This window comes from Artemia sp. Qi Xiang Cuo, chromosome 1, assembly GCF_049724085.1.
Source record: "Artemia sp. Qi Xiang Cuo chromosome 1, ASM4972408v1, whole genome shotgun sequence".
Classification (NCBI taxonomy): domain Eukaryota; kingdom Metazoa; phylum Arthropoda; class Branchiopoda; order Anostraca; family Artemiidae; genus Artemia; species Artemia sp. Qi Xiang Cuo.
The window spans coordinates 31,328,311-31,351,621 of NC_142794.1; the positions used below are offsets into that span (position 1 = coordinate 31,328,311).

General features: G+C 32.5%; 1 protein-coding gene across 1 annotated transcript in view; it reads right to left on the reverse strand.

Moving 5' to 3' along the window:
• Positions 1 to 5,855: 5,855 nt before the first annotated feature.
• The window catches only part of LOC148956205 (putative imidazolonepropionase), a 124,113-nt gene continuing 106,657 nt past the window's right edge, over positions 5,856 to 23,311 (reverse strand). The window contains exon 9 of the mRNA XM_089094495.1: positions 5,856 to 6,073. Coding sequence (XP_088950621.1) covers positions 5,962 to 6,073 — 112 coding nt within the window. The 3' untranslated portion in view covers positions 5,856 to 5,961. The remainder of the gene's footprint in view (positions 6,074 to 23,311) is intronic.

Here is a 23,311-nt window from a genome sequence, read left to right on the forward strand (position 1 = left end):
AACCGCATTTCGTATTTCCAAGTCATGCCACTTAACTATTACAGGGCCTGATCTCAGGCGGAAAGCATCTTTTATGTCCCTCCGAGAAAGTTATAGGTTCGGGAGACACCAGGTAAGAAACTCACAAAGCTCATCCTTCAAACTCGACTGGGATGGACCAGTCACAGGGAAATTGTAAAACACGAGGTTATAACGCTTTATTTCTGCCTCCAATGCGTCAATTTTCAGTGTAGACTCCCTGAGTTTGTTCCTCATTTCCGCTAGATCGTTTGAAATTTCTGATTTTGTTGTATCTAGCTGTTCACTAAAACTATTCATTTTTGCCTCTATACCGGATAAGCTGTTTGAGAGCTGTGGGATCAAATCCAGTTTGAAATTTATTTCACGCACAAACTGAGAAATAGCGTCGGGATCTGACGCATCCAGAAGTTGAGGTGGCTGAACCTGATTCCCCTCCATTTCTGATTGCGTATTCAAGATAATTAAGATTGCCTACCTTAATCTCTGCCAGCAATATTCTCCGGCAGTAGAGTTTATTCGTTGCGTCCCGCTTTAGCCCGGGACACAGCTTTGTAGCGCTCTCTTCTTCAGTTGTCAAAGAAATGAATCTTAATCCGGAGACACTGCTATACTGGGGGGCGTGGCTAACTTCTTCCCGTCCTTGCGCACTGAATTGTGTATTAACTGTTTTAAACTAATAGATGTTATCGCTCTGAATGACCGATGAATAATGAATGACCGATGAATACATATGAAGTGAAGAAAATAAATTCACTACTCTTATTTTAGAACTATCTGCTGAACTTTACGACAAAAAGTCGACAACCTGAACTGCTTCTCATAATAAGAATGAAATTTATGGCCTAGAAACCTAGTTTTTGTAGCTTCAACCTCCCCCCCCTCCCCCCAGAGACACGCATTAATTTTACTTCCCCGTCAAAATATAATGTGAAGCTATGCATATTCCGGTAAAACAATACATTAAAATATATAAGGCAAAAGAAAAAAAAAATACGTGGAATAAATCGTTAATATCAATAAGCAGAAGGTCATAAATCAAGGTCTATTTTTTTTTTTAATTTACACTACAAAATAAAATGAATGATAGTTGCATGCCTAGAAAAAATGTTATTTGTTAGGAGGCTGCAATCCCCTACCCCTCTTCTTGCGACAAATAATATTTTACTTCCTATCTTTATCCCGTATTATCAAAAGAAATTTCTACAAGGACTAAGTGGGATAGATATTAAAGAGTTATAAGTTTTGAAGCTTCAATAACCTCCCCTTTCCCCCTCATTTTTTTAAACTTTCTTGTCAAAAGATTTTAGAGTCTTATGCATCTTCCGGTAAAATATTATGTAAAATTATGCACTAAAACATATAAAGCAAAAGTAAAAAAAAAACTACATTCCATAAATCGTTATTAAGTACTTCATTTGCCCATACGATAGTGGGTCCATCCCTGGATCTGCCAGTGACTAAGTAGAAGGTCATAGATCAAATTCTATTTTTTAGGATTTACGCTACAAAATAGAATTAATTATAGTTGTATGCCTAGAAATTGTGCTATTTGTTAGGGGGCTACAGTCCCTTGCCTTTCTCCTTGCGACAAAAAATTTGTATCTTCTTTGATTTATCCTACATTTCTAAACATTTTTCTACTAGGGACAAAGTGCGATAAAAATTGAAGGGTCATAAGTCACATGCTTTTTCATAAGGCACATTCAGTGTGTTTTAATTTGAAAGTCTCTATGTGATTAGAATTAAAAAAGAAAGAAAACCATTAAATAAACTTAAACACAAAATGTGTATTTGCCCTCTCCTCCGTTGCCCGTGTTGGTTTGTTTATCAGTCTGAATCTATTAATTCATCCGAACAACTTCCTAAGAGAAGCATGAGAATTCGGATCTAAGCCCCTAAAAGCACACAAACCTATAATAAGTCTAAGGTCTTTGAAAGGTTTATAGTACAAAATTAATCAAGTGGTACTTACATATGTTTGATTACCAATTCTTCGTAGCTCTTTAGAAAATAGGGCACATTAACCATCCAGCGAGAATTTTTTTAAATATCCGATTCTAAATTGCGACACGCATATAACTTTCAGTCTTGGGATTTCTGTTGCAGGCTCTTCTCGAAGAGATGTTTTGTTCAAGTCGAGTAAATGTTTTGGAAGTCGTGTTCTTCCAAGCTTTCTGTATATTTGCTTTCGTTTTTTCCTGTGCTTCTGTACAGTAACCAAGCCAATGCCTCTTTTATTACGCTTCTTTACCATCTTTCACAAAGCACTTTTGTGAACTAACAAGGCCAATTTCTTTAATTGCCTTTCTCTTCTTTCAAAATCTTTGACCGCAACCTAATTTGACGGAGCATTCCTATTTGCATAATATGTTGAAAAATTCGCCTTTGATGTCAGTCGATACAAGTTGAAACCCTGAACGTTTAACACCTGAAAACAGGTAATTATGCCTGCCTATTGAAACTAAATATGCAACAGTTCAGGAGTTACTAATATAAAACTGATGGTAACAACTTTTAAATAAACGGATGAAAATGTCTTTTTTGAATTAATTAGGAAAAAAACTTAAAAGTCAAGTTTTTCCTTTCAAAATCCTCTCCAAGTACGTATTAAGTTTATTAAACTTGTATTTACCGTTTCCTCAGACAAGTTGAAATGGAATTTGCACGAAAAAGTCTAATTTAGAAAGGCAAGTAAAAAATATAAAAAAAATAGCAAACTCAGATTATATTGCTAGATCAGGGGAACAGATAGAAACCAAAATCGATTCCTTAATGCGTCTGTTGTCGCCATACAAGCTAAAAATATTTAACATGGAAGAGATAGCCGGGATTGTTTCTATCCGTTCTCCCTTAAACCTAAAGAGGATAAAGATAACCTCTGTCTAATAAGATAATCAGCCTTATGCAAAAGTCTTATCAGCCTTATGCTGATATCAACTCTAATGGACCCTCCAAGGAAGATACCTTGTTGTACTTGGCGTCAAAGAGTATATGTATCTTACAAGGGTCGAGCCTGACGCTAGGTTAAACAAATAAGTCACCAGTATGATAAGCACATGGCGTTTTTTGACATTTTCTAAGCTTCATAATAGGGTTTTGTTTTACAGATTGAGATCAGACACTTGTTACTACGCTAATTCTGCCAATTACACTAATCGCACAAAATTTGCACTAATTAGTACACTGAAAATATACCGTGGAACGTCAAACACTAGATAACGGTGGTGATTTTTTTTTAACGTTAGCACCAGCTTCTAATCTTGTAAGTTACCCATACTCTTTACTTGAACCTTCTATATGGGGTCTAAACTTAAAAAAAAAGAATTAAAGAGTAAATACACTAGCATTTATCTTATATCACACACCCAATTCTTTATGTCTTCCGCGAAAATTGAGCACTGTTAGCCAGAGTCTTTATCCTTCCCAATTTGAAGGTATGTATTTTTTTATAGTGCAAGTACAATCAGTATACAACAATCTTTTCTATGAGACGGGGAAGAAGTATGATCATCGGCGGAAATTTGGCCTAGTAATCGAAGATGTACCTCTTTCACTGCAATTATTTATTTGTACTTCCAAGTTTAGAATGGGTCCAAGCGCATACTGTGTATTTTATATGGCAAATCTGTCAATCCCTTCCTCTAAATAATATCACCATGTAAATTGGCATACCAAACCTAGTTTTACAAACATTGCTAAATAATGACTGCCAGCCATTATTTTTATGGTTTGTTTACAAGATACTTTAATTAAAATAAACTATTCCTTTAACTTTTTCTAAGCGTAGGACAAGCTCAAGAAAAACGATGCGCTTTAATTCACACTGCTAGCATTTTTTCTATTGAGAAGAATCACATTGACTTAACAAAAATAGTTTTCCACACATGGTATAGGGTTAAACTGGCAAGAGCCAACCACTGTTTTTCTATTTTCGATAAAGATAAATAAAAAAGCTTCACGATTTTCAGTTAAACTATTTTTCTCATTTTCAGTTATTTGTTGTTTTTTTATTATTAGTTTGCACTGCATACATTTTACTTTTAAAGACAATTTAGAGGGTCGCAACAAAAGCTGATGAAAACTTTGACGCATGAGCTACTTCTAAAAATGATTTGACCAAAGTAAGATCTCGAGTTCGAGTTTTTTCACACAAGATAAAAACTGAACCTTTTCTTAAACTTTACATATTTAGAATGTTTCGATTCAATGAAGATTTCTCATGCAGCAAACAAAAAATTCTCTTTTCCGAAAAAAGTCCCCAAGTTTACTGATTTTTGAAAACTTATTCCTGAGTTTCAAAGCATCAAGTTCACTGTAGCCCTCCTGAAGCCACCTTTAGTTTATTCATATCAAAAAGTTGTGGTTTGTTAAGGTTTTTCTTTCGGTTGATATCAGTGTTTCACATTGATGTTACTGTTTTCACATTGAACATGAGAATAAATAAGCAACCTAACTAGTTAGACATAACAACGCTTGTTTTCCGTACAAATTTGAACTTTAACCGTTATAATTCCTAAGGTCAACTACACCTTCTAGGAAATCTACGCATTTTTAGACTTTATGATTTAATATTTCTTAGCTTGTTTTCAGCTGATTTTTCACTCACATTTGCTCATTATTATTATTTGGTGCCCTCTAACATCAAACACTGCACAAATGCATAAGGAGGACTTTTCCATAGGGTGCTGCCATTTCATCAAACCGTCACAAGCACTAAACGTCATTTCGTCGACGAGGAAAATCCGTCAGAACCACTAACCGTCAGGACATCGACAGTTATAACATCGACACGTCAAGACATCCACAGTCGTAATCGCTACCCGTCAGAACGTCGACAGTCATAACATCGACACGTCAGGACATCGACAAAATCCGTCAGGACATCGAAGGAAAAATTCATAAGTTTATATAATAGTAATAAGTATATCATAGTTTACAAACAAATTTCGGCTATATATTTGCACATCAGGGGGTGGGGTAAAGCATAGCATATATTAAATACGTAACTTAACCTAGGTACCTTCCCCCCTAAACCCCAAAAAACTAAAATTTTTAAATTTTAGATGTTATGACGAATTTTGTCGATGTCCTGACGTGTTGATGTTATGACTGTCGACGTTCTAATGGGTAGCGATTGTGACTGTCGATGAACTGACGTTTCGATATTATGACTGTCGATGTCCTGACGGTTAGTGGTTCTGACGAATTTTCGCCGATGTTATGACGGATTTTGTCGATGTCCTGACGGTAGTGGTCCTGACGTGTCGATGTCCTGACGCCTTCCCCCTTTTCATAAGAAACTGAGTTCCTGCTTCACTGTCCTTGGTATGATTGAGAGAAAAATTAAGACGACAAAGGTAGGCTACGGATGAAACTGAGTCACCTACACCTTCTAGGAAATCTACACATTTTTAGACTTTATGATGCAATATTCTTTAGCTTATTTTCTGCTGATTTTTCAACCATATTTTTTTATTATTATCATTTGGTGCCCTCTAACACACAATTCTGCACAAATGCATATGGAGGTCTTTTTATAGGAAACTGAGTTCCCGATTTGTCCGAAAATTTTAAGATATATGCTTAATCAGTTCAAGCAATCAAGTTTCTTCTTCATTCTCTTTGGTACCTTAAGGATTGAGAACAAAATTAAGACGACATGTGGTTTACAGTGTTTTACGGATAAAACACTAGTTAAAATTAAATAAAACTAGTTAAATATTTTACTAGTTAAATCATAGTTAAATAAAAACTAGGATAAAACACTAATTAAAATTCGGACTGTCAAAATTTTCATTTTGTTTTGTTGTCCAGCTTCTACAGCTATAATTCAAAACTTATGACCCTGATACTCTCCATATAATTTAGTTTCACCATAAGATTTTTATTTCCAATGAATTGACAAAGATTACCCTCTTTGATCATCTGAGTATTTTGGATTCAAAGTGGGAACTCTTCAGCTTCTGTTTTTGTATGGACAACATCACCCTTAATAATTACGCTCTTTATGACGTCTCTTTCTCCTCCAAGCTGGTAAATGATATTTTCCCACCTGCAATTTTAACAAAGTGTTACTATATGCACAATTAACGTTAAATATTTCATTTGATGAGGATTCTAACAAACTGTTCGTTGTTAACAGTGGCAATAAAGAGCGATCCTTATCAAATGAAAGCGATACTAAACTCTATAAAAACTGAATTATAAGAACAACCTATGTAACAAATGTGATTTTACTTTGATTAAATAAAGAAAAAAAGTTTTCAAAAATGAAACTAAGGAGAAACACTAAAACTTAAAATTAGCAGAAATTTGTCCGTATATGAAGGGGGCTACCCCTTCTTCAGTGTTTTTTTTAAGTTCTTTAAAAATACTTCTTATTCACATTTAATGGCCTTTGTGTTTGAGAAGTCTCTTAAAGAATTTTCACAAAAAATCGAACTTTAGCGGAAATAGCAGGGATTGAGGAAGGGACAGCCCCCTCGCATTCGGGATAATTTCTGTTCATTTTAAGTTTTAATATTGATCTTTACTTTTAGTTGAAAAAACCTTCTTTTTATTCACTTTCTGACCTTCTTTCAAATCATGCCAGGATATCCTTCCCCCCCCCTGTAAAATTACCGCGGAAAATTTTCCCGGAAACTTTGCTCCCCATGGCAAACTCCCCTTGTTGGAAATTCCCCCTGCAGAAAATTCCTCCCAGAAAATTTCCGTATATTTTCCAATAACAAATACTATATGTAAACAATGGGCAAATGGCGTAACTTGCAGCCCTATCCCTAGAAGCTATGGAGGGTCATATTGTTCCCAAACGCATAGTTATGGGACCTTTGAACTATGCTGAATCAAATGGTTAACTCAAAATTTTGATCGGGTGTCTTTGGGGAAAATTGGCGTGGGGAACGGCTAGCTGCCTCCAATATTTTTGGTCACTTAAAGAAGCAACTAAAACTTTTATTTCCGTTAGAAAGAGCCCTCTTCCGATATTCTAGGACGATGGCTCAAAACGATCACCCCTAGGGGAATTAAATTAAAAAAACAATTTTCTTTAACTGAAAGTAAGGAGCAACATCAAAACTTGAAACGAACAGAAATTATTCCGTATATGAAAGGGGCTGTCCTTTCCTCAACGCCCCCTCTTTGCCCTAAAGTTTGACTCTTTCTCGCAACTCTTCTTTATAAAACAATAAAAAACTTTAGCGTAAAGAGCGTGGCGTTGAGGAGGGGATCTAAGTGAATAGAGCTGTGAAATTCAGCACAGCTGAGAGCACTAGATCAGAAGTTTCAAGCCCCTTTCTGCAAAACATAAAGCTTTATTTTTTTCCAAATCGTAAATATTAATAAACAGTAAGTAAATAGCTATTTTTTTAATGGAAAATAAATTTGGAAAAAATCAGGGATCAAAATGAAAGTGATGGGCAGTAGATAGATATCACAAATTTTGACTTTTTCCTCAATACTTCAGAAAATAATTTTAAAAACGTGTTTTTTAATGAATATAAAGATTGAAATCAAAACCTAAAGTAAATATAGGTTATGTGGTGTCTGAGGGGGATGGTAGGCTGCCACCCTCACCTCCTCAGATCAAACACTCACTCTTCACGCTATGCCATGGCGGATAAGGTGGTATGAGGGCTTTATTTATATACATGTGGTAGTGAAACAAATGTCATCGTTTGGCGATTACAAACGTATTATTAAATGATCGCTTAAAATAAAAATAAAAGAATAAAAAGACTGAACGGAAAATATCTTTGTTTTCAGCACATGCGAACCATTAAACCTTTCATTTTTTAGACAATCGAAAAAAAAAACTCAAATCACATAAGTCTTTTGCTAGAACTTTTACAAAGAGGGAAGCGGCACTCAGTTCTGGTTTACCAAGAAATAGTAATCAGTACCCTAAAAAACTATTTTTGACAAAAACTGACAGTTTCCAATTCTCAAACAGTTCGTGGTAACGTGGCTCAACAGTAACCGAAACTCTCAGAAACAGAGCCTTTATAACGGATACGAATTTTGATTCTTATTCAAAACATTTAAAATTCGTCAAATTTTATTGTACCTATCAAAAGTTACAACCCTGAGAAAAGTTGCCTAATTTTTCAAAAAGAGGGAAAATATCCCCAAAACATCAAGTGATCTTAATGAAAATCAAACCATCAGATTCAGCATACCAGAAAACCCTGTTGTACAGGTTTCAAGCTCCTATATACAAAAACGTGGAATTTTGCATTTTTGCAAGAAGGAAGATCACGGATGCGTGTTTATTTATTTGTTTGTTTTTCGGGTTTTTTTTTTCCCAGGGGGTGATCATATCGAACCAGTGATTGCAGAAGCTCAGGATACGGCTCAATTGATAGGAAATCAAAAGTTCTAGTGCCCTTTTTAAGTGATCAAAAGGATTGGAGGGCAGCTATCCCCCCCCTGCCACACTCCTTTTTCTCCAAAGTCACCCGATCACAATTTTGAGACGGCCAAATTTTTCAGCATAGTTGAAAAATCTAATAACTATGTTTTTGAGGATGACTTAGCCTCCAAAAGCCCCTGGGAGAAGGGCTTTAAGTTATGAACTTTGCCCATTGTTTACATATAGTATTGGTTATTGGGAAGCATACAGACTTTTTCAGGGGGATTTTTCTGGTAAAGGGGGCTACGTGGGAGTATCTTTCCATGGAAGTTTTTTTCATGGGGGGAAGGGAATTTTCATTGGAGGGACAGCCAGATTTCCCAGCATTATTTAAAAAAGGATTAGATATTAAATTTAAAAAAAAAAGTTTTTTCAACTGAAAGTAAGAAGCAACATTAAAACTTAAAACGAAGAGAAAGTATTACGTATATGAAGGGTGTGACCCCCTTTTCAATTCTTTGCTCTTTACCCTAAAGTTATTTTTGGCACTGTTAAAGAGCTTTTTATTCTAATCAAATGGCCTTCGTGATTCATGAGTTATTCTTAAAGAACTAGGACAAAATTTGAACTTTAGCGTTAAGAGCGAGGTATTGACGTGGGGCTGATCCCCCTCATATACGTACTAATTTCTGTTCTTTTTAAGTTTTAATGTTGCTCCTTACTTTCAGTTGGAATTTTTTTTTTCATTTTATTTCGTAAAGGAAGATCACGGAGCCGCGTTTATTTGTTTGTTAGTCTTTTCCCCGTCGGTGATCAAATCAAACCAGCTGTTTAGAAAATCGGGAGAAGGCTCATTCAAACGGAAAATAAAAGCTGTAGTACTCTTCTTAAGTCACCAAAAAGATTATGCCCCAGCAAAGCGTTTTTTTTCTACCATTTTGTGGCATTAAACAACAATATTATCCCAAAGAACACCAAGTTTCAACTGAATGAAAATTCTGAGATAGCCAATCGATGTATAATTATAGCTAAAAATTTGTATTTCAACTTTATGTTAAGCTCTCCATTTTAAGAAGGAGTAACGCCGTGTTGTGGCGTATTTGTTCCGAAAGAGTCACCCAGTTAACTTCATTTAACAAGGCTGATTCACTTGATGTTAAGTAAAATCATTTACACTGATGTATAGTTGCGCATCAGCTATTACTTGAGAGGACCGGTGGGTCATTATATAGGTCAGAGCTATGTGAATGATGCCTAAAACAGTGCATTTTTACGTCTCAATTTTCCAACTCTCCAGAAGTTTTCAAATAATTGTAGGAGAGGGTCCGCGGAAAAATAGGTTGAAATTCATGGATAATCTCCATTCCATGGGACCAATCCTGGATATGAGGGCAGTGGATTGATAGCTCCCCTCTCATTGCAGAAAAATGTTTTCTTTGTAATATAAAGTTTAGCATGCACACGATTACTGGCACAAAAGGAGGAGAAGTGGGGGCCATCATGAGAGTAGAATACTAATAATGAATTTGCGTACGCCCCTAGGAATCTCTATGTTATTTGCGTACGCCCCTAGGAATTAGGTCAACCAGACAGGTTTCTGGTGGGTATAGTCTGGTTTGGTAGGTATAATCTGGTTTGGTGGGTATAATCTGGTTTGGTGGGTATAATCTGGTTTGGTGGGTACAGTCTGGTTGGGTGGGTATAGTCTGGTTTGATGGGTATAGTCTAGTTTGGTGGGTATAGTCTGGTTTGGTTTTTCAAAGAGAGTGAATATGTTATTTGCTTGCGTGTATAGGAATTCCCATGTTATTTGCTTGCATGTATAGGAATTTCCTTGTTATTTGCTTGCATGTATAGGAATTCCCATGTTATTTGCTTGCGTGTATACGAATTCCCATGTTATTTGCTTGCATGTATAGGAATTCCCATGTTATTTGCTTGCGTGTATACGAATTCCCATGTTATTTGCTTGCGTGCATAGGAATTCCCTTGTTATTTGCTTGCATGTATAGGAATTCCCATGTTATTTGCTTGCGTGTATACGAATTCCCATGTTATTTGCTTGCATGTATAGGAATTCCCATGTTATTTGCTTGCGTGTTTAGGAATTCCATGTTATTTGCTTGCGTGTATAGGAATTCCCTTGTTATTTGCTTGCATGTATAGGAATTCCCATGTTATTTGATTGCGTGTATAGGAATTCCCATGTTATTTGCTTGCATGTATAGGAATTCCGATGCTATTTGCTTGCTTGTATAGTAATACCCATGTTTATTGCTTGCTTGTATAGGAAGTCCCTTCTTATGTGCTTGGATGTATAGGAATTCCCATGTTCTTTTCGTGCGTGTATAGGAATCCCCTTGTTATGTGATTGCTTGCATTGTAATTCCCGTTTTATTTGCTTGCTTGTATAGGAAAGTCACTATCTTGGGGCGATAATGTTTTGGATGTATCTTTTTCTTTGCGTTCTAGTATGGAAAATTCCATGGCATGTGCTTCCATGTGTAGGAATTACCATGTGCTATTATTTAATGAAAAGTGATTACACTGTGCTATTGTGGAATGTATCGGAATTCCCATGTTCTTTGCTTGCGTGTATAGGGATTCCCTTGTTATTTTCTTGCATGTATAGGAATTCCCATGTTATTTGCTTGCGTGTATAGGAATTCCCACGTTATTTGCTTGCCTGTATAGGAATTCCCATGTTATTTGCTTGCGTGTATAGGAATTCCAATGTTCTTTGCTTGTGTGTATAGGAAGTCCCATGTTATTTGCTTGCTTGTATAGGAATACCCAAGTTCTTTGTTTGCGTGTATAGGAATCCCCTTGTTATTTGCTTGCTTGTATAGGAATTCCCTTGTTCTTTGCGTTCTTGTATAGGAATTCCCATGTTATTTGCTTGCATGTATAGGAATTCCCTTGTTATTTGCTTGCTTGTATAGGAATTCCCATGTTATTTGCTTGCGTGTATACGAATTCCCATGTTATTTGCTTGCATGTATAGGAATTCCCATGTTATTTGCTTGCGTGTATAGGAATTCCCATGTTATTTGCTTGCGTGTATAGGAATTCCCTTGTTATTTGCTTGCATGTATAGGAATTCCCATGTTATGTGCTTGCGTGTATACGAATTCCCCTGTTATTTGCTTGCTTGTATAGGAATTCCCATGTTATTTGCTTGCGTGTATAGGAATTCCCATGTTATTTGCTTGCATGTATAGGAATTCCCATGTTATTTGATTGCATGTATAGGAATTCCCATGTTATTTTCTTTCTTGTATATTAATTCCCATGATATTTGATTTCTTTTATAGGAATTCTCATGTTATTTGTTTGCATGTAGATGTTTTCACTAGTGATGTGCGATCATTTAGTGGTATTCCAATTTTATGTGAGTGCATGTATAGGAAGTCACATTATTTGTGCGTGCGTGTATAGTAATTCCCTTGGTCTATGCTAGCGTGAATATAACTAACCTTGTTATATGCTACCATGTCTCTGCCTTCACTGGCTATTAGATTGCGTTAAACTTACTTCCCATGGTCTTTTAAATCGTTTCTAGGAATTAAATTGTGAGTTTATTGAGTGTATAGGAATTCCCATGTTATTTGCTTGCGTGTATAGGAATGCCCATGTTATGTGCTTGCGTGTATAGGAATTCCCATGTCATTTGCTTGCGTTTATAGGAATTCCCATGTTATTTGCTTGCGTGTATAGGAATTCCCATGTTATTTGCTTGCGTGTATAGGAATTCCCATGTTATTTGCTTGCGTGTATAGGAATTCCCCTGTTATTTGCTTGATTGTATAGGAATTCCAATGGTATTTGCTTAATTGTATAGGAAGTCCCATGTTATTTTATTGCATGTATATGAAGAACATTGTTATTTTATGGCGGGTATATGACTTCCCAATTTATTTTCTTGCATGTATATGAAATCACATGTTATTTGCGTGCGTTTCTTGGTATTCCCAATTGATTTTGCTGGCTTGTATAGGAATTCCCATGTTATTTGCTCGCGTGTATAGGAATTCTCATGTTATTTGATTGCATGTATAGGAATTCCCACGTTATTTGCTTACGTGTATAGGAATTCCCATGTATTTGCTTGCATGTATAGGAATTCTCATGTTATTTTAAGGGCTTATGTCCCCTCCCATGCTATTATAAGAGTTTATGTCCCCCTCCTATGCTATTCCTGGAGCTTCTATTCCTTCCTTTGCTATTATAAGGGCTTTTCTGTACGGTTTTTCTTTACTTGGTACCCTTTAAAAACAAAATTTTTGCGCTAAATAAGTAGTTCTTATATCTTTTAAAAAAGCTTTACGGGGTTTGAGAGACTCGATTGCCTGATTCCGTGTGGTTTTTCTTTACTTGGTGCCCATTAAAAACACAATTTGTGTGTTAAATAAGTAGTTCTTGTATCTTTTAAAAGATCTTTACGGGGTTTGAGACACTCTGTTGGCTGATTCCGTGTGGTTTTTATGGGCTTAGTGCTCATTAAAAACGAATTTTTTGTGTTAAATAAGTAGTTATTTTACCATTTAAAAGAACTTTTATAAGCTGGAGAGACAAGAGTGCCTGTTTACGTGTTGTTTTTCTTTACTTGGTTCCAATTGGATAATGAAATTTTTTTTTAAACAATTAGTTTTTGGATCTTTTAAAGTATCTTTATGGGGTTTTAGATACTAAGTTGCCTGATTCCGGTTGGTTTTTCTTTACTTAGTGCCCATTAAAAACGAAATTTTTGTGTTAAATAAGTAGTTTGTGTATCTTTTAAAAGAGCTTTAAGGGGTTTGAGAGACTCAGTTGCTTGATTCCTTGCGATTTTTCTTTACTTAGGGCTCATTAAAAACGAAGTTTTGTGTTAAATAAGTAGTTCTTGTATCTGTTACAAGAGCTTTAAGGGGTTTGAGAGACTCGGTTGCCTGATTCCGTGTGGTTTTTCTTTACTTGTTGCCCATTAAAAACAAAATTTTAGTAACACATTCTACACTGTGATCAGTGTAAAAACAAATCCTCTTTATATTATTTGAAGAAATCATTACATAAAAATGTTTTTTGTTTTTTTTGTACGTATCTTAAAATGACAAAATATGCTTACGGCTCTAACCATTGTGCTCTATGATTGGTCAGAGACACGATGTTGCTTTCCCATTGGTATTCTATGTCCGGTTATTGACACTACCTAGTCTATTGCATGTATTAAATCAATATTTTATACGCAGTGGAACGATAAACACATATGTCATATCTTAAAATAAGTGAAGATGGAGCATTTTAATAAAGTGTTTTCCCATAACAAGGTTATTGTAGCATTGAAACAAGGAGAACTATCTGAACTATGAAACAAGTACAAGTGGTAGCACTATTGGAAATGTATGCATGCATTGTCATGATAGTAAGGAATTAAATTTCATTGGAATACCGAAAAAATTCAACTCTTATGTTGGTGGTTATGCGAGATTGAGATCTCCCGAGATGATTGCACTCAAAGAGAATGCCAACATAAAAATAATCGTTGATGATAGAGGACAACTCCTTGCTACTGTTGCAGGTAACACATTACCTACTTATATATCCAATCGTCAGCTTACGGGTATTAGCATTCAACGGAAGGTCAATAAAAGAAAGGCCTACTCTTCTACTAATATCATAAGCAATATCTTGTCTACGTGCCGAAACTGTTACCTGTGTAAAAATAATTTGATAATAGACGGTGAAATTGCCAGAAAAATAAAAAAGGGTATTTGCGAAAACATCACGATGGAATATAAAGATGAAACGATGAAAAACAAAGCACTAGCAAACGTTACTGTCATTGATCAAACAGTCAATGAACCAAATAATATCAAAGACGAAAAGCATTTTGAGCCTGTTAATGAGACACCAGTAAAAACTGTGTATGACTCAAAATGGAATGATTATTCTACTGATTACGAACTAAGAGAAGACAATAGCTACAATATCAAGAGAGAACATGGTAAACTATTTTATAGAACAGATTCAAAATGTCCAAAGTTAATCATTGATATTAATAATGTATCATAATATATTTTTGTATTAATATTCTACATAGCATTATTTCATTAAAAATATTACATTGTTATGTGTTCATTATTTTTAGAGTAAGCTAAGCTAGCATATCAAACGTTTAGAATCTCTATTAAAACATTGGAGATGTAAGAAAAGGAATTTGCATACATCTATTGTCAGACACATGGGATAACATTGACAAAATCTAGGTATCAGAATGAATAAATTCATTATCAACATCCTTTATCGGATATGTCGGATAAAATTTATAAAATATAAGTGTCAGAGTGAATAATTTTTCTTTTATCAACATCCTTTGTCAGATACATCAAATAAAATTGACAAAATCTAAATTTCAGAATAAATAAATGATTTAACAACATCCTTTATCGGATATGACAGATAAAATTGACATAATTTAAGTATTAGAGTGACTAAATTCTATATCAACATCCTTCTCTCAGATACATAAGATAAAATTAAAAAATTCTAAGTATTAGAGTAAATAAATTTTTTTTATCAACATCCTTTGGCAGATACATCGGATAAAAGTGACAAAATCTAAATTTCAGAATGAATAAATTCATTATCAACATCCTTTTGTCGGATATGTCGGATAAAATTGACAAAATATAAGTATCAGAGTGACTATTTTTTTTAACAACATCCTTTGCCAGATACATCGAATAAAATTGATAAAATATAAGTGCCAGAGTAAATACTTTTTTTTACTATCAACATCCTTTGTCAGATACATCAAATAAAATTGACAAAATCTCAGAATAAATAAATAAAATCTCAAAATTTCAGAATAAATAAATGCTTTAAAAACATCCTTTATCAGATAAAATTGACAAAATCTAAGTGTCAGAGTGAATAAATTCTATATCAACATCCTTTTCTCGGATACATAGGATAAAATTGACAAAATCTGAATTTCAGAATGAATCAATTCATTATAAACATCCTTTGTCAGATATGTCGGATAAAATTGACAAAATCTAAATTTCAGAATGAATAAATGCTATAGCAATATCCTTAATCGGATATGTCTGATAAAATTTACAAATTCTAAGTATCAGAGTGACTAAATTCTATATCAACGTCCTTTTCTCCGACACATAGGATAAAATTGACAAATTGTAAGTGTCAGAGCGAATACATTTTTTTTTAACAACATTCTTTTTCAGATACATCAAATAAAATTGACTAAATCTAAATTTCAGAATTAATAAATGCTTTAACAACATCCTTTATCGGATATGACGGATAAAATTGACATAATCTAAGTATCAGAGTGACTAAATTCTATATCAACATCCCTTTCTAAGATACATGGGATAAAATTGACAAATTCTAAGTGTTAGAGTGAATAAATTTTTTTATCAACATCCTTTGGCAGATACATCAGATAAAATTGACAAAATCTAAATTTCAGAATGAATAAATTCATTATCAACATCCTTTGTCGGATATGTCGGATAAAATTGACATAATCTAAATTTCAGAATAAATAAATGCTTTAACAACATCCTTTATCGGATATGTCGGATAAAATTGATAAAATATAAGTGCCAGAGTGAATAATTTTTTTTATTATCAACATCCTTTGTCAGATACATGAAATAAAATTGACAAAATCTAAATTTCAATATAAATAATTCTTTAACAACATCCTTTATCGGATATGTCGGATAAAATAGACAAAATCTAAGTGACAGAGTGAATAAATTTTTTTTATCAACATCCTTTTCTCGGAAGCTTATCGGATATGTCGGATAAAATTGACAAAATCTAAGTATCAAAGTGACTAAATTCTATATCAACATCCTTTTCTGAGATACATAGGATAAAATTGACAAATTCTAAGTGTTAGAGTGAATCATTTTTTTTATCAACATCCTTTGGCAGATACATCGGATAAAATTGACAAAATATAAATTTCAGAATGAATAAATTCATTATCAACATCTTTTGTCGGATATGTCGGATAAAATTGACAAAATCTAAGTATCAGAGGGAATATTTTTTTTAACAACATCCTTTGCCAGATACATCGAATAAAATTGATAAAATATAAGTGCCAGAGTGAATAATTTTTTTTTCCACATACTTACTCAGATACATCAAATAAATTTAAAAAAATCTAAACTTTAGAATAAATAAATGCTTTAACAACATCCTTTATCGGATATGTCAGATAAAATTGACAAAATCTAAATATCAGAATGACTCAATTCTATATCAACAACCTTTATTTAGACGAGGTTACGTGCGCGCACGTAACCTAGTCTAAATTAACCTTAAAAAATGAAATAAAGCTATGTCGACTTGGCATGTCTCTCGCACTATGTATGCGCCGTCGCGGTGTACACTCCTTGTCTTTCTTGTCAATTTTATCTGATACAGCTGACAAATGATGTTGATAATGCATTTAGAGGTTGTTGATAAAGCATTTATTCACCCTGATATTTAGATTATGTCTATTTTATCTCCAGTATCCAAGAAAATGATATTGATATGGAAGTTAATCACTCTGATACTTAGATTTTATCAATTTTATCCGACATATCCGATAAAGGATTTTGATAATGAATTTATTCCTTCTGACGCTTAAATTTTGTCAATTTTATTCGATGTAACTGGCAAAAGGATGTTGATAAAAAAAAATATTCACTCTAACACTTAGATTTTGTTAATTGTAATCTATGTATCCCAGAAAAGGATGTTGATGTAGAATTTAATCTCACTGATACTTAGATTTTGTCAATTTTAACCAACGAATCCGATGAAGGATGTTGTTACAGCATATATTCATTCTGATATTTGAATTTTGTCAATTTTTATTTGATGCATCTGACAAAGGATGTTGATAAAAAAAATTTATTCACTCTGACACTTAGATTCTGTCAATTTTTTTCGATGTAACTGGCAAAGGATGTTGATAAAAAAAATTATTAACTCTGATGCTTAGATTTTGTCAATTTTATCAGACATATTCGACAAAGGATGTTGATAATGATTTTATTTACTCTGATACTTAGATCTTGTCAATTTTATCCTATGTATCTGACAAAGGATGTTGATAAAAAAATTTATTCACTCTAAAACTTAGAATTTGTCAATTTTATCCTATGTATCCGAAAAAAGGATGTTGTTATAGCATTTATTCATTCTGAAATTTAGATTTTGTCTATTTTATCCGACATATCCGATATAGGATATTGTTATAGCATTTATTCATTCTGAAATTTAGATTTTGTCTATTTTATCCGACATATCCGACAAAGGATGTTGATAATAAATTTATTCATTCTGAATTTCAGATTTTGTCAATTTTATCCTGTGTATCCTAGAAAAGGATGTTGTTAAAAAAATTTATTCACTCTGACACTTAGATCCTGTCAATTTTATCCTATGTATCCGAGAAAAGGATGTTGATATAGAATTTAGTCACTCTGATAGTTAGATTTTGTCAATTTTTTTCCGACAAATCCGATGAAGGATGTTGTTAAAGCATTTATTCATTCTGATATTTAAATTTTGTCAATTTTTATTCGATGTATCTGACAAAGGATGTTGTCACAAAAAATTTATTCACTCTGACAGTAAGATTCTGTCAATTTTATTCGATGTATCTGGCAAAGGATGTTGATAAAAAAAAATTATTCCCTCTGATACTTAGATTTTGTCAATTTTATCTAATATATCTAACATACTATGTTGATAATTAATTTATTATCTCTGATACTTATATTTTTTCAATTTTATCCGATGTATCTGGCATATTCTTTTGATAAAAAAAATTATTTATTCTACCCCTTAGAATGTGTCAATTTATCCTATGTATCCGAGAAAAGGATGTTGATACAGTATTTAGTCACTCTGATACTTAGATTTTCTCAATTTTATCCGACACATCCAATAAAGGATATTGTTATAGCATTTATTCATTCTGAAATTTAGATTTTGTCAATTTTATCCGACATATCCGACAAAGGATGTTGATAATGAATTTATTCATTCTGAAATTCAGATTTTGTCAATTTTATCCTGTGTATCCGAGAAAAGGATGTTGTTAAAAAAAATTTATTCACTCTGACACTTAGATTCTGTCAATTTTATCCTCTGTATCCGAGAAAAGGATGTTGATATAGAATTTAGTCACTCTGATAGTTAGATTTTGTCAATTTTTTTTCCGACAAATCCGATGAAGGATGTTGTTAAAGCATTTATTCATTCTGATATTTAAATTTTGTCAATTTTTATTCGATGTATCTGACAAAGGATGTTGATACAAAAAATTTATTCACTCTGACAGTAAGATTCTGTCAATTTTATTCGATGTATCTGGCAAAGGATGTTGATAAAAAAAATTATTCCCTCTAATGCTTATATTTTGTCAATTTTATCCAACATAACCGACAAAGGATGTTGATAATGAATTTATTCACTCGGATACTTAGATTTTGTCAATTTTATCCGATGTATTTGGCAAAGGATGCTGATAAAAAACAATTATGCATTCTAACACTTAGAATTTGTCAATTTTATCCTATGTATCCGAGAAAAAGATGTTGATATAGAATTTAGTCACTCTGATACTTAGATTTTGTCAATTTTATCCGACACATCCGATAAAGGATGTTGTTATAGCATTTATTCATTCTGAAAATTAGATTTTGTCAATTTTATCCGACAAATCCGACAAAGGATGTTGATAATGAATTTATTCACTCTGATACTTAGATTTTGTCAGTTTTATCCGATGTATCTGGCAAAGGATTTTGAAGAAAAAATTATTCACTCTAACACTTAGAATTTGTCAATTTAATCCTATGTATCCGAGAAAAGGATGTTGATATAGAATTTAGTCACTCTGATACTTAGATTTTGTCAATTTTATCCGACATATCCAGAAAGTGGATATTGTTATAGCCTTTTTTCATTCCGAAATTTAGATATTGTCAATTTTATCTGGCTTGTCTGACTAATGATGTTGATAATTAATTTATTCATTCTGGGATTCAGATTTCGTCAATTTTCTCCTACGTATCCAATAAAAGGATGTTGATAAAAAAAAATTTATTCCCTATAACACTTATATTTTGTCAATTTTATTTTATGTATCCGAGAAAAGGTTGTTGATATAGAATATGGTCACTCTGATACTTAGATTTTGTCAATTTTATCAGACATCCGATAAAGGATGTTGTTAAAGCATTTATTTATTCTGAAATTTAGATTTTTTCAATTTTATTTGATGTATCTGACAAAGGATGTTGATAAAAAAAATTATTTACTCTGGCACTTATATTTTATCAATTTTATTCAATGTATCTGGCCAAGGATGTTGTTAAAAAAAAAATTCACTCTGATACTTAGACTTTGTCAATTTTATCTGACATATCTGACAAAGGATGTTGATAATGAATTTATTCATTCTGAAATTTAAATTTTGTCAATTTTATCCGATGTATCTGCCAAAGGATGTTGATAAAAAAAATTATTCACTCTAACACTTAGAATTATTCAATTTTATCCTATGTATCTGAGAAAAGGATGTTGATATAGAATTTAGTCACTTTGATACTTAGATTTTGTCAATTTTATCCGACATATCCGATAAGTATCCGAGAAAAGGATGTTGATAAAAAAAATTATTCACTCTGTCACTTAGATTTTGTCTATTTTATCCGACATATCCGATACAGGATGTTGTTAAAGCATTTATTTATATTGAAATTTAGATTTTGTCAATTTTATTTGATGTATCTGACAAAGGATGTTGATAATAAAAAAAAATTATTAAATCTGGCACTTATATTTTATCAATTTTATTAGATCTATCTGGCAAAGGATATTGTTATAACATTTATTCATTCTGAAATTTAGATTTTGTCAATTTTATCCGACATATCCGACAAAGGATGTTGGTAATGAATTTATTCATTCTGAAATTTAGATTTTGTCAATTATATCCGATGTATCTGCCAAAGGATGTTGATAAAAAAAAATTTATTCACTCTGACAGTTTGATATTTTCAATTTTATCCGACACATCCGAAATAGGATGTTGTTAAAAAATATACTCATTCTAAAATTTAAATTTTGTCAATTTTATCTAACATATCAAACAAAGGATGTTGATAATGAATTTATTCATTCTGAAATTTAGATTTTGTCAATTTTCTCCGATGTATCTGCCAAAAGATGTAGATAGAAAAAATGTATTGACTCTAACACTTAGAATTTGTCAATTTTATCCTATGTATCTGAGAAAAGGATGTTGATATAGATTTTAGTCACTCTGATACTTAGAATTTGTCAATTTTATCCGTCATATCCGATAAAGGATGTTGTTAAAGCATTTATTCATTCTGAAATTTAGATTTTGTCAATTTTATTTGATGTATCTGACAAAGGATGTTGATAAAAAAAAAATTATTCACTCTGACACTTATATTTTGTCGATCTTATCCGACATATACGATAAAGGATGTTGATAATGAATTTATTCACTCTGAAATTTAGATTTTGTCAATTTTATTTGATGTATCTGACAAAGGATGTTGATTAAACAAAATGTATTCACACTGACACTTAGAATTTGTCAATTTTATCCTATGTGTCTGAGAAAAGGATGTTGATATAGAATTTAGTCACTTTGATACTTAGATTTTGTCAATTTTATCCGACATATCCGATTAAGGATATTGTTATAGCATTTATTCATTCTGAAATTTAGATTTTGTTAATTTTATCCAATATATCTGACAAAGGATGTTGATAATGAATTTATTCATTCTGAAATTCAGATTTTGTCAATATTATCCTATGTATCCGAGAAAAGGATGTTGATATAGAATTTATTCACTCTGACACTTAGATTTTGTCAATTTTATCCGACATATCCGATAAAGGATGTTGTTAAAGCATTTATTTATTCTGAAATTTAGATTTTGTCAATTTTATTTGATGTATTTGACAAAGGATGTTGATAGTAAAAAAAATTATTCACTCTGGCACTTATATTTTATCAATTTTATTCGATGTATCTGGCAAAGGATGTTGTTAAAAAAAATATTCACACTGATACTTAGATTTTGTCAATTTTATCCGACATATCCGACAAAAATATGTTGATAATGAATTTATTCATTCTGAAATTTAGATTTTGTCAATTTTATCCGATGTATCTGCCAAAGGTTGTTTATAAAAAAAAAATTATTCATTCTATTAAGAATTTGTCAATTTTATCCTATATATTTGAGGAAAGGATTTTGATATAGGATTTAGTCAGTCTGATGCTTAGATTATGTTAATTTTATCCGACATATCCGATAAAGGATGTTGTTAAAGCATTTATTTATTCTGAAATTTAGATTTTGACAATTTTATTTGATGTATCTGACAAAAGATGTGGATAAAAAAAATTATTCACTCTCACTTATATTTTATCAATTTTATCCGACATATCCGATTAAGGATGTTGATAATGTATTTATTCATTCTGATACCTAGATTTTGTCAATGTTATCCCATGTGTCTTACAATAGATGCATGCAAATTCCTTTTCTTACATCTCCAATGTTTTAATAGAGATTCTAAACGTTTGATATGCTAGCTTAGATTACTCTAAAAACAATGAACACATAACAATGTAATATTTTTAATGAAATAATGCTATGTAGAATATTAATAGAAAAATATATTATGATACATTATTAATATCAATGATTAACTTTGAACATTTTGAATCTGTTCTATAAAGTAGTTCACCATGTTCCCTCTTGATATTGTAGCTATTGTCTTTTCTTAGTTCGTAATCAGTAGAATAATCATTATTCCATTTTGAGTCATACACAGTTTTTACTGGTGTCTCATCAACAGGCTCAATATGCTTTTCGTCTTTGATATTATTTTATTCATTGACTGTTTGATCAATGGCAGTAACGTTTGCTGGTGCTTTGTTTTTCATCGATTCATGCTGATATTCCATAGTGATATTTTTTGCCAATGCCCTTTTTATTTTTCTGGTAATTTCACAGTTCATTATCACATTATTTTTACACAGGTAACAGTTTCGGCACGTAGAAAAGATATGAATTACGATATTAGTAGAAGAGTAGGCCTTTCTTTTTTTGACCTTCCGTTGAATACTAATACCCGAAAGCTGATGATTGGATGTATCAGTAGGTAATGTGTTACCTGAAACAGTAGCAAGGAATTTTCCTATATCATCAACGAGTATTTTTATGTTGACATGCTCTTTGAGCGAAATCATCTCTTGAGATCTCAATCTCACATATCCACCAACATAAGAGTTGAATTTTTTCGGTTTTCCAAAAAAATTTAATTCCTTACTGTCATGACAATGCATTCATACATTTCCAATAGTGCTACCACTTGTACTTGTTTCATAGTTTAAATACTTCTCCTTGTTGGCATTCAATGCTACAATAACCTTGTTATGTGAACACACTTTATTAAAATGCTCCATCTTCACTTTTTTTAAGATATGACTTATTTGTTTATTGTTCCACTGCGTAAAAAATACTGATTTATTACACGCAATAGACTAGGTAGTGTTGATAACCGGACATAGAATACCAGTGGGAAAGCCACATCGTGTCTCTGACCAATCATAGAGCACAATTGTTAGAGCCGTAAGCATATTTTATCATTTTAAGATACGTACAAAAAAAATTTATGTAATTATTTCTTCAAATAATATCAAGAGGATTTGTTTTTACACTGCTCACAGTGTAGAATGTGTTACTAAAATTCTGTTTTTAATGGGCAACAAGTAAAGAAAAACCACACGGAATCAGGCAACAGAGTCTCTCAAACCCCTTAAAGCTCTTTTAAAAGATACAAGAACTACTTATTTAACACAAAAAA